A 14239-nucleotide genomic window follows, 5' to 3' on the forward strand; every position below is an offset into this window, starting at 1 on the left:
TCTGATGTGTGTTGTTGTATCCTCTAATAGCTAGCTACTGGTCCCTGTATATCTCTGATGTGTGTTGTTGTTCCCTCTAATAGCTAGCTACTGGTCCCTGTATGTCTCTGATGTGTGTTGTTGTTCCCTCTAATAGCTAGCTACTGGTCCCTGTATATCTCTGATGTGTGTTGTTCCCTCTAATAGCTAGCTACTGGTCCCTGTATGTCTCTGATGTGTGTTGTTGTACCCTCTAATAGCTAGCTACTGGTCCCTGTATGTCTCTGATGTGTGTTGTTGTACCCTCTAATAGCTAGCTACTGGTCCCTGTATGTCTCTGATGTGTGTTGTTGTTCCCTCTAATAGCTAGCTACTGGTCCCTGTATGTCTCTGATGTGTGTTGTTGTTCCCTCTAATAGCTAGCTACTGGTCCCTGTATGTCTCTGATGTGTGTTGTTGTTCCCTCTAATAGCTAGCTACTGGTCCCTGTATGTCTCTGATGTGTGTTGTTGTTCCCTCTAATAGCTAGCTACTGGTCCCTGTATGTCTCTGATGTGTGTTGTTGTATCCTCTAATAGCTAGCTACTGGTCCCTGTATGTCTCTGATGTGTGTTGTTCCCTCTAATAGCTACTGGTCCCTGTATGTCTCTGATGTGTGTTGTTGTATCCTCTAATAGCTAGCTACTGGTCCCTGTATGTCTCTGATGTGTGTTGTTGTATCCTCTAATAGCTAGCTACTGGTCCCTGTATGTCTCTGATGTGTGTTGTTGTATCCTCTAATAGCTAGCTACTGGTCCCTGTATATCTCTGATGTGTGTTGTTGTTCCCTCTAATAGCTAGCTACTGGTCCCTGTATGTCTCTGATTGTGTTGTTGTATCCTCTAATAGCTAGCTACTGGTCCCTGTATGTCTCTGATGTGTGTTGTTGTTCCCTCTAATAGCTAGCTACTGGTCCCTGTATATCTCTGATGTGTGTTGTTGTATCCTCTAATAGCTAGCTACTGGTCCCTGTATGTCTCTGATGTGTGTTGTTGTTCCCTCTAATAGCTAGCTACTGGTCCCTGTATGTCTCTGATGTGTGTTGTTGTACCCTCTAATAGCTACTGGTCCCTGTATGTCTCTGATGTGTGTTGTTGTACCCTCTAATAGCTAGCTACTGGTCCCTGTATGTCTCTGATGTGTGTTGTTGTTCCCTCTAATAGCTACTGGTCCCTGTATGTCTCTGATGTGTGTTGTTCCCTCTAATAGCTACTGGTCCCTGTATGTCTCTGATGTGTGTTGTTGTATCCTCTAATAGCTAGCTACTGGTCCCTGTATGTCTCTGATGTGTGTTGTTGTTCCCTCTAATAGCTAGCTACTGGTCCCTGTATGTCTCTGATGTGTGTTGTTGTTCCCTCTAATAGCTAGCTACTGGTCCCTGTATGTCTCTGATGTGTGTTGTTGTATCCTCTAATAGCTAGCTACTGGTCCCTGTATATCTCTGATGTGTGTTGTTGTATCCTCTAATAGCTAGCTACTGGTCCCTGTATGTCTCTGGTGTGTGTTGTTCCCTCTAATAGCTACTGGTCCCTGTATGTCTCTGATGTGTGTTGTTGTTCCCTCTAATAGCTAGCTACTGGTCCCTGTATATCTCTGATGTGTGTTGTTGTATCCTCTAATAGCTACTGGTCCCTGTATGTCTCTGATGTGTGTTGTTGTACCCTCTAATAGCTAGCTACTGGTCCCTGTATGTCTCTGATGTGTGTTGTTGTACCCTCTAATAGCTAGCTACTGGTCCCTGTATGTCTCTGATGTGTGTTGTTGTTCCCTCTAATAGCTAGCTACTGGTCCCTGTATGTCTCTGATGTGTGTTGTTGTTCCCTCTAATAGCTAGCTACTGGTCCCTGTATGTCTCTGATGTGTGTTGTTGTTCCCTCTAATAGCTAGCTACTGGTCCCTGTATATCTCTGATGTGTGTTGTTCCCTCTAATAGCTAGCTACTGGTCCCTGTATGTCTCTGATGTGTGTTGTTGTTCCCTCTAATAGCTAGCTACTGGTCCCTGTATGTCTCTGATGTGTGTTGTTGTTCCCTCTAATAGCTAGCTACTGGTCCCTGTATATCTCTGATGTGTGTTGTTGTTCCCTCTAATAGCTAGCTACTGGTCCCTGTATGTCTCTGATGTGTGTTGTTGTACCCTCTAATAGCTAGCTACTGGTCCCTGTATATCTCTGATGTGTGCTGTATCCTCTAATAGCTAGCTACTGGTCCCTGTATATCTCTGATGTGTGTTGTTCCCTCTAATAGCTAGCTACTGGTCCCTGTATGTCTCTGATGTGTGTTGTTGTTCCCTCTAATAGCTAGCTACTTGTCCCTGTATGTCTCTGATGTGTGTTGTTCCCTCGAATAGCTAGCTACTGGTCCCTGTATGTCTCTGATGTGTGTTGTTGTTCCCTCTAATAGCTAGCTACTGGTCCCTGTATGTCTCTGATGTGTGTTGTTGTATCCTCTAATAGCTAGCTACTGGTCCCTGTATGTCTCTGATGTGTGTTGTTCCCTCTAATAGCTAGCTACTGGTCCCTGTATGTCTCTGATGTGTGTTGTTGTATCCTCTAATAGCTATCTACTGGTCCCTGTATGTCTCTGATGTGTGTTGTTCCCTCTAATAGCTAGCTACTGGTCCCTGTATGTCTCTGATGTGTGTTGTTGTTCCCTCTAATAGCTAGCTACTGGTCCCTGTATGTCTCTGATGTGTGTTGTTGTATCCTCTAATAGCTAGCTACTGGTCCCTGTATGTCTCTGATGTGTGTTGTTCCCTCTAATAGCTAGCTACTGGTCCCTGTATGTCTCTGATGTGTGTTGTTGTTCCCTCTAATAGCTAGCTACTGGTCCCTGTATGTCTCTGATGTGTGTTGTTCCCTCTAATAGCTACTGGTCCCTGTATATCTCTGATGTGTGTTGTTGTATCCTCTAATAGCTAGCTACTGGTCCCTGTATATCTCTGATGTGTGTTGTTGTTCCCTCTAATAGCTAGCTACTGGTCCCTGTATGTCTCTGATGTGTGTTGTTGTTCCCTCTAATAGCTAGCTACTGGTCCCTGTATATCTCTGATGTGTGTTGTTCCCTCTAATAGCTAGCTACTGGTCCCTGTATATCTCTGATGTGTGTTGTTGTTCCCTCTAATAGCTAGCTACTGGTCCCTGTATGTCTCTGATGTGTGTTGTTGTTCCCTCTAATAGCTAGCTACTGGTCCCTGTATGTCTCTGATGTGTGTTGTTCCCTCTAATAGCTAGCTACTGGTCCCTGTATATCTCTGATGTGTGTTGTTGTTCCCTCTAATAGCTAGCTACTGGTCCCTGTATATCTCTGATGTGTGTTGTTGTTCCCTCTAATAGCTAGCTACTGGTCCCTGTATGTCTCTGATGTGTGTTGTTGTTCCCTCTAATAGCTAGCTACTGGTCCCTGTATATCTCTGATGTGTGTTGTTGTATCCTCTAATAGCTAGCTACTGGTCCCTGTATGTCTCTGATGTGTGTTGTTGTATCCTCTAATAGCTAGCTACTGGTCCCTGTATGTCTCTGATGTGTGTTGTATCCTCTAATAGCTAGCTACTGGTCCCTGTATATCTCTGATGTGTGTTGTTCCCTCTAATAGCTAGCTACTGGTCCCTGTATGTCTCTGATGTGTGTTGTTCCCTCTAATAGCTAGCTACTGGTCCCTGTATATCTCTGATGTGTGTTGTTCCCTCTAATAGCTAGCTACTGGTCCCTGTATGTCTCTGATGTGTGTTGTATCCTCTAATAGCTAGCTACTGGTCCCTGTATATCTCTGATGTGTGTTGTTCCCTCTAATAGCTAGCTACTGGTCCCTGTATATCTCTGATGTGTGTTGTTGTATCCTCTAATAGCTAGCTACTGGTCCCTGTATGTCTCTGATGTGTGTTGTTGTATCCTCTAATAGCTAGCTACTGGTCCCTGTATGTCTCTGATGTGTGTTGTTGTTCCCTCTAATAGCTAGCTACTGGTCCCTGTATATCTCTGATGTGTGTTGTTGTATCCTCTAATAGCTAGCTACTGGTCCCTGTATGTCTCTGATGTGTGTTGTTGTTCCCTCTAATAGCTAGCTACTGGTCCCTGTATGTCTCTGATGTGTGTTGTTGTTCCCTCTAATAGCTAGCTACTGGTCCCTGTATATCTCTGATGTGTGTTGTACCCTCTAATAGCTAGCTACTGGTCCCTGTATGTCTCTGATGTGTGTTGTTGTATCCTCTAATAGCTAGCTACTGGTCCCTGTATATCTCTGATGTGTGTTGTTGTATCCTCTAATAGCTAGCTACTGGTCCCTGTATATCTCTGATGTGTGTTGTTGTATCCTCTAATAGCTAGCTACTGGTCCCTGTATGTCTCTGATGTGTGTTGTTCCCTCTAATAGCTAGCTACTGGTCCCTGTATATCTCTGATGTGTGTTGTTCCCTCTAATAGCTAGCTACTGGTCCCTGTATGTCTCTGATGTGTGTTGTATCCTCTAATAGCTAGCTACTGGTCCCTGTATATCTCTGATGTGTGTTGTTCCCTCTAATAGCTAGCTACTGGTCCCTGTATATCTCTGATGTGTGTTGTTGTATCCTCTAATAGCTAGCTACTGGTCCCTGTATGTCTCTGATGTGTGTTGTTGTATCCTCTAATAGCTAGCTACTGGTCCCTGTATGTCTCTGATGTGTGTTGTTGTTCCCTCTAATAGCTAGCTACTGGTCCCTGTATATCTCTGATGTGTGTTGTTGTATCCTCTAATAGCTAGCTACTGGTCCCTGTATGTCTCTGATGTGTGTTGTTGTTCACTCTAATAGCTAGCTACTGGTCCCTGTATGTCTCTGATGTGTGTTGTTGTTCCCTCTAATAGCTAGCTACTGGTCCCTGTATATCTCTGATGTGTGTTGTACCCTCTAATAGCTAGCTACTGGTCCCTGTATGTCTCTGATGTGTGTTGTTCCCTCTAATAGCTAGCTACTGGTCCCTGTATGTCTCTGATGTGTGTTGTTGTTCCCTCTAATAGCTAGCTACTGGTCCCTGTATGTCTCTGATGTGTTTTGTTGTATCCTCTAATAGCTAGCTACTGGTCCCTGTATGTCTCTGATGTGTGTTGTATCCTCTAATAGCTAGCTACTGGTCCCTGTATATCTCTGATGTGTGTTGTTCCCTCTAATAGCTAGCTACTGGTCCCTGTATGTCTCTGATGTGTGTTGTTCCCTCTAATAGCTAGCTACTGGTCCCTGTATATCTCTGATGTGTGTTGTTCCCTCTAAATGCTAGCTACTGGTCCCTGTATGTCTCTGATGTGTGTTGTATCCTCTAATAGCTAGCTACTGGTCCCTGTATATCTCTGATGTGTGTTGTTCCCTCTAATAGCTAGCTACTGGTCCCTGTATATCTCTGATGTGTGTTGTTGTATCCTCTAATAGCTAGCTACTGGTCCCTGTATGTCTCTGATGTGTGTTGTTGTATCCTCTAATAGCTAGCTACTGGTCCCTGTATGTCTCTGATGTGTGTTGTTGTTCCCTCTAATAGCTAGCTACTGGTCCCTGTATATCTCTGATGTGTGTTGTTGTATCCTCTAATAGCTAGCTACTGGTCCCTGTATGTCTCTGATGTGTGTTGTTGTATCCTCTAATAGCTAGCTACTGGTCCCTGTATATCTCTGATGTGTGTTGTTGTTCCCTCTAATAGCTAGCTACTGGTCCCTGTATGTCTCTGATGTGTGTTGTTGTATCCTCTAATAGCTAGCTACTGGTCCCTGTATGTCTCTGATGTGTGTTGTTGTTCCCTCTAATAGCTATCTACTGGTCCCTGTATATCTCTGATGTGTGTTGTTGTTCCCTCTAATAGCTAGCTACTGGTCCCTGTATGTCTCTGATGTGTGTTGTTGTATCCTCTAATAGCTAGCTACTGGTCCCTGTATGTCTCTGATGTGTGTTGTTCCCTCTAATAGCTAGCTACTGGTCCCTGTATGTCTCTGATGTGTGTTGTTGTTCCCTCTAATAGCTACTGGTCCCTGTATATCTCTGATGTGTGTTGTTGTTCCCTCTAATAGCTAGCTACTGGTCCCTGTATGTCTCTGATGTGTGTTGTTGTTCTCTCTAATAGCTAGCTACTGGTCCCTGTATGTCTCTGATGTGTGTTGTTGTTCCCTCTAATAGCTAGCTACTGGTCCCTGTATGTCTCTGATGTGTGTTGTTGTTCCCTCTAATAGCTAGCTACTGGTCCCTGTATGTCTCTGATGTGTGTTGTTGTTCCCTCTAATAGCTAGCTACTGGTCCCTGTATGTCTCTGATGTGTGTTGTTGTTCCCTCTAATAGCTAGCTACTGGTCCCTGTATGTCTCTGATGTGTGTTGTTCTCTCTCCCTAATGCTGCTCTAAGCTTGGTCACTGTGTAAGTATTACCCTGACTAATTACTGATAACTACTGTTAACTCCTGGCTCTAATTCCAGGCTAACTCCTGGCTATAATTCCAGCTAACTCCTGGCTGTAATTCCAGGCTAACCCCTGGCTATAATTCCAGCTAACTCCTGGCTGTAATTCCAGGCTAACTCTTGGCTGTAATTCTAAGCTTCTCCTTACTGCTTTCTCTGATGTTGTCATTCAGTTACACCCATCATCATTCCATCATCATTCCATCATTATTCCATCATTATTCCCTTCATAAACTGTTTCTCAATTATAAACAGACATGGCATGTTTTTAACATCTCATTGTATTGCTTCACCCTCCCTGCTTTTTCTAACATGTCTGTTGGTGGTGTTGTACCATAGACGGTGTGGTATCTTCCTCCATTTTAGTTCTCCCCTCTTTATCTACACATCTATTGTTATCCCAGCCCTAGGGAAGCTGCTGTTCTGTATCTACATCTATTGTTATCCCAGCCCTAGGGAAGCTGCTGTTCTCTATCTACATCTATTGTTATCCCAGCCCTAGGGAAGCTGCTGTTCTCTATCTACATCTATTGTTATCCCAGCCCTAGGGAAGCTGCTGTTCTCTATCTACATCTATTGTTATCCCAGCCCTAGGGAAGCTGCTGTTCTCTATCTACATCTATTGTTATCCCAGCCCTAGGGAAGCTGCTGTTCTCTATCTACATCTATTGTTATCCCAGCCCTAGGGAAGCTGCTGTTCTCTATCTACATCTATTGTTATCCCAGCCCTAGGGAAGTTGCTGTTCTCTATCTACATCTATTGTTATCCCAGCCCTAGGGAAGCTGCTGTTCTCTATCTACATCTATTGTTATCCCAGCCCTAGGGAAGCTGCTGTTCTCTATCTACATCTATTGTTATCCCAGCCCTAGGGAAGCTGCTGTTCTGTATCTACATCTATTGTTATCCCAGCCCTAGGGAAGCTGCTGTTCTCTATCTACACATCTATTGTTATCCCAGCCCTAGGGAAGCTGCTGTTCTGTATCTACATCTATTGTTATCCCAGCCCTAGGGAAGCTGCTGTTCTCTATCTACATCTATTGTTATCCCAGCCCTAGGGAAGCTGCTGTTCTGTATCTACATCTATTGTTATCCCAGCCCTAGGGAAGCTGCTGTTCTCTATCTACACATCTATTGTTATCCCAGCCCTAGGGAAGCTGCTGTTCTCTAGCTACATCTATTGTTATCCCAGCCCTAGGGAAGCTGCTGTTCTCTATCTACATCTATTGTTATCCCAGCCCTAGGGAAGCTGCTGTTCTCTATCTACATCTATTGTTATCCCAGCCCTAGGGAAGCTGCTGTTCTGTATCTACATCTATTGTTATCCCAGCCCTAGGGAAGCTGCTGTTCTCTATCTACATCTATTGTTATCCCAGCCCTAGGGAAGCTGCTGTTCTCTATCTACATCTATTGTTATCCCAGCCCTAGGGAAGCTGCTGTTCTCTATCTACATCTATTGTTATCCCAGCCCTAGGGAAGCTGCTGTTCTCTATCTACATCTATTGTTATCCCAGCCCTAGGGAAGCTGCTGTTCTGTATCTACATCTATTGTTATCCCAGCCCTAGGGAAGCTGCTGTTCTCTATCTACACATCTATTGTTATCCCAGCCCTAGGGGAAGCTGCTGTTCTGTATCTACATCTATTGTTATCCCAGCCCTAGGGAAGCTGCTGTTCTCTATCTACATCTATTGTTATCCCAGCCCTAGGGAAGCTGCTGTTCTCTATCTACATCTATTGTTATCCCAGCCCTAGGGAAGCTGCTGTTCTGTATCTACATCTATTGTTATCCCAGCCCTAGGGAAGCTGCTGTTCTCTATCTACACATCTATTGTTATCCCAGCCCTAGGGAAGCTGCTGTTCTCTAGCTACATCTATTGTTATCCCAGCCCTAGGGAAGCTGCTGTTCTCTATCTACATCTGTTATCCCAGCCCTAGGGAAGCTGCTGTTCTCTATCTACATCTATTGTTATCCCAGCCCTAGGGAAGCTGCTGTTCTGTATCTACATCTATTGTTATCCCAGCCCTAGGGAAGCTGCTGTTCTCTATCTACATCTATTGTTATGCCAGCCCTAGGGAAGCTGCTGTTCTCTATCTACATCTATTGTTATCCCAGCCCTAGGGAAGCTGCTGTTCTCTATATACATCTATTGTTATCCCAGCCCTAGGGAAGCTGCTGTTCTGTTTCTCATATCTCATCTTGTCTCTCTGTTGACAGCTCAGGTCCGGGGGGTCACAGATCCTGGAGGGATGCATCGCTGAGCTCCCCAACATCTCCAGTCTGGACATCTCTGACAACGGTAAGACTCTATCTAGCTTCTCTATATCTATAATGTTAAGACAGCATCTCCAGTCTGGACATCTCTGACAACGGTAAGACTCTATCTAGCTTCTCTAGATCTATAATGTTAAGACAGCATCTCCAGTCTGGACATCTCTGACAACGGTAAGACTATATCTAGCTTCTCTATATCTATAATGTTAAGACAGCATCTCCAGTCTGGACATCTCTGACAACGGTAAGACTCTATCTAGCTTCTCTATATCTATAATGTTAAGACAGCATCTCCAGGCTGGGTGTAGTCTTTTCTCCAGCCCAACAAACCCAGTAGTGCAGCTGACTCGACTAATATAATGATTCATTTAAAGTCTGTGATTAGCTGATTGGTTGAATCAGATGTGTTACTGCTTTGGCTCCCAGAATGCCCTTTAGATGATTGGTTTGTGTTTCCTCCAGGTCTGGACTCTGACCTGTCCACTCTGCTGGTGTGGCTGGCCAAGAACCGATCCATCCGACACCTCTCACTGGGGAAGAACTTCAACAACATCAAGTCCAAGTACGACTGGGGGGCTAGGCCAGCACTGGGGGGGGCTAGGCCAGCACTGGGGGGGAGGCTAGGCCAGCACTGGGGGGGGGGCTAGGCCAGCACTGGGGAGGGCTGGGTCAGGACCAATATCCTTACTGTCTGGCTGGAGTTGGAAGCATTCACACAACACATCCCATACATACACTTAACATACACACAACACATCCCATACACTTAACATACACACAACACATCCCATACACTTAACATACACACAACACATCCCATACACTTAACATACACACAACACATCCCATACACTTAACATACACACAACACATCCCATACACTTAACATACACACAACACATCCCATACACTTAACATACACACAACACATCCCATACACTTAACATACGCACAACACATCCCATACACTTAACAAACGCACAACACATCCCATACACTTAACATACGCACAACACATCCCATACACTTAACAAATACACTTAACATACACACAACACATCCCATACACTTAACATACACACAACACATCCCATACACTTAACATACACACAACACATTCCATACACTTAACATACACACATCACATCCCATACACTTAACATACACACAACACATCCCATACACTTAACATACGCACAACACATCCCATACACTTAACATACACACAACACATCCCATACACTTAACATACGCACAACACATCCCATACACTTAACAGACACACAACACATCCCATACACTAAACAGACACACAACACATCCCATACACTTAACATACACACAACACATCCCATACACTTAACATACGCACAACACATCCCATACACTTAACATACGCACAACACATCCCATACACTTAACAGACACACAACACATCCCATACACTTAACAGACACACAACACATCCCATACACTTAACAGACACACAACACATCCCATACACTTAACAGACACACAACACATCCCATACACTTAACAGACACACAACACATCCCATACACTTAACAGACACACAACACATCCCATACACTTAACAGACACACAACACATCCCATACACTTAACAGACACACAACACATCCCATACACTTAACAGACACACAACACATCCCATACACTTAACATACACACAACACATCCCATACACTTAACAAACACACAACACATCCCATACACTTAACAAACACACAACACATCCCATACACTTAACAAACACACAACACATCCCATACACACAACACATCCCATACACTTAACATACACACAACACATCCCATACACTTAACAAACACACATCCCATACACTTAACATACACACAACACATCCCATACACTTAACAAACACACATCCCATACACTTAACAAACACACATCCCATACACTTAACAAACACACAACACATCCCATACACTTAACAAACACACAACACATCCCATACACTTAACATACACACAACACATCCCATACACTTAACAAACACACAACACATCCCATACACTTAACATACACACAACACATCCCTTAACAGACACACAACACATCCCATACACGTAACAGACACACAACACATCCCATACACTTAACATACCCACAACACATCCCATACACTTAACATACACACAACACATCCCATACACTTAACAAACACACAACACATCCCATACACTTAACATACACACAACACATCCCATACACTTAACATACACACAACACATTCCATACACTTAACATACACACATCACATCCCATACACTTAACATACACACAACACATCCCATACACTTAACATACGCACAACACATCCCATACACTTAACATACACACAACACATCCCATACACTTAACATACGCACAACACATCCCATACACTTAACAGACGCACAACACATCCCATACACTAAACAGACACACAACACATCCCATACACTTAACATACACACAACACATCCCATACACTTAACATACGCACAACACATCCCATACACTTAACATACGCACAACACATCCCATACACTTAACAGACACACAACACATCCCATACACTTAACAGACACACAACACATCCCATACACTTAACAGACACACAACACATCCCATACACTTAACAGACACACAACACATCCCATACACTTAACAGACACACAACACATCCCATACACTTAACAGACACACAACACATCCCATACACTTAACAGACACACAACACATCCCATACACTTAACAGACACACAACACATCCCATACACTTAACAGACACACAACACATCCCATACACTTAACATACACACAACACATCCCATACACTTAACAAACACACAACACATCCCATACACTTAACAAACACACAACACATCCCATACACTTAACAAACACACAACACATCCCATACACACAACACATCCCATACACTTAACATACACACAACACATCCCATACACTTAACAAACACACATCCCATACACTTAACATACACACAACACATCCCATACACTTAACAAACACACATCCCATACACTTAACAAACACACATCCCATACACTTAACAAACACACAACACATCCCATACACTTAACAAACACACAACACATCCCATACACTTAACATACACACAACACATCCCATACACTTAACAAACACACAACACATCCCATACACTTAACATACACACAACACATCCCTTAACAGACACACAACACATCCCATACACGTAACAGACACACAACACATCCCATACACTTAACATACACACAACACATCCCATACACTTAACATACACACAACACATCCCATACACTTAACAAACACACAACACATCCCATACACTTAACAAACACACAACACATCCCATACACTTAACATACACACAACACATCCCATACACTTAACATACACACAACACATCCCATACACTTAACAGACACACAACACATCCCATACACTTAACAGACACACAACACATCCCATACACTTAACAGACACACAACACATCCCATACACTTAACAGACACACAACACATCCCATACACTTAACATACACACAACACATCCCATACACTTAACAAACACACAACACATCCCAAACACACAACACATCCCATTCACTTAACATACACACAACACATCCCAAACACTTAACATACACACAACACATCCCATACACTTAACATACACACAACACATCCAATACACTTAACATACGCACAACACATCCCATACACTTAACAAACGCACAACACATCCCATACACTTAACATACACACAACACATCCCATACACTTAACATACACACAACACATCCCATACACTTAACAGACACACAACACATCCCATACACTTAACAGACACACAACACATCCCATACACTTAACAGACACACAACACATCCCATACACTTAACAGACACACAACACATCCCATACACTTAACATACACACAACACATCCCATACACTTAACAAACACACAACACATCCCATACACTTAACAAACACACAACACATCCCATACACTTAACAAACACACAACACATCCCATACACACAACACATCCCATACACTTAACATACACACAACACATCCCATACACTTAACAAACACACATCCCATACACTTAACATACACACAACGCATCCCATACACTTAACAAACACACATCCCATACACTTAACAAACACACATCCCATACACTTAACAAACACACAACACATCCCATACACTTAACAAACACACAACACATCCCATACACTTAACATACACACAACACATCCCATACACTTAACAAACACACAACACATCCCATACACTTAACATACACACAACACATCCCAACTTAACATACACACAACACATCCCATACACGTAACATACGCACAACACATCCCATACACTTAACATACACACAACACATCCCATACACTTAACATACACACAACACATCCCATACACTTAACAAACACACAACACATCCCATACACTTAACAGACACACAACACATCCCATACACTTAACATACACACAACACATCCCATACACTTAACATACACACAACACATCCCATACACTTAACATACGCACAACACATCCCATACACTTAACAGACACACAACACATCCCATACACTTAACAGACACACAACACATCCCATACACTTAACAGACACACAACACATCCCATACACTTAACAGACACACAACACATCCCATACACTTAACAGACACACAACACATCCCATACACTTAACGGACACACAACACATCCCATACACTTAACAGACACACAACACATCCCATACACTTAACAGACACACAACACATCCCATACACTTAACAGACACACAACACATCCCATACACTTAACAGACACACAACACATCCCATACACTTAACAAACACACAACACATCCCATACACTTAACAAACACACAACACATCCCATACACTTAACAAACACACAACACATCCCATACACACAACACATCCCATACACTTAACATACACACAACACATCCCATACACTTAACAAACACACATCCCATACACTTAACATACACACAACACATCCCATACACTTAACAAACACACATCCCATACACTTAACAAACACACATCCCATACACTTAACAAACACACAACACATCCCATACACTTAACAAACACACAACACATCCCATACACTTAACATACACACAACACATCCCATACACTTAACAAACACACAACACATCCCATACACTTAACATACACACAACACATCCCTTAACAGACACACAACACATCCCATACACGTAACAGACACACAACACATCCCATACACTTAACATACACACAACACATCCCATACACTTAACATACACACAACACATCCCATACACTTAACAAACACACAACACATCCCATACACTTAACAAACACACAACACATCCCATACACTTAACATACACACAACACATCCCATACACTTAACATACACACAACACATCCCATACAC

The 14239-nt window shown here is 42.9% G+C and overlaps 1 protein-coding gene across 5 annotated transcripts in view; it reads left to right on the forward strand.

Moving 5' to 3' along the window:
* The window catches only part of LOC106598556 (F-actin-uncapping protein LRRC16A), a 294757-nt gene that overhangs the window by 194577 nt on the left and 85941 nt on the right, over positions 1-14239 (forward strand). For 4 of the 5 annotated variants that reach the window (XM_045719317.1, XM_045719314.1, XM_045719318.1 and 1 more), the window contains exons 18-20: positions 6372-6383; positions 8639-8720; positions 9158-9257. In XM_045719317.1, the coding sequence (XP_045575273.1) occupies positions 6372-6383; positions 8639-8720; positions 9158-9257 (194 nt within the window). The remainder of the gene's footprint in view (positions 1-6371; positions 6384-8638; positions 8721-9157; positions 9258-14239) is intronic. The other variant, XM_045719316.1, reaches the window with a different exon arrangement.

The sequence above is a fragment of the Salmo salar genome, chromosome ssa05 (genome assembly GCF_905237065.1).
Source record: "Salmo salar chromosome ssa05, Ssal_v3.1, whole genome shotgun sequence".
Classification (NCBI taxonomy): Eukaryota; Metazoa; Chordata; class Actinopteri; order Salmoniformes; family Salmonidae; genus Salmo; species Salmo salar.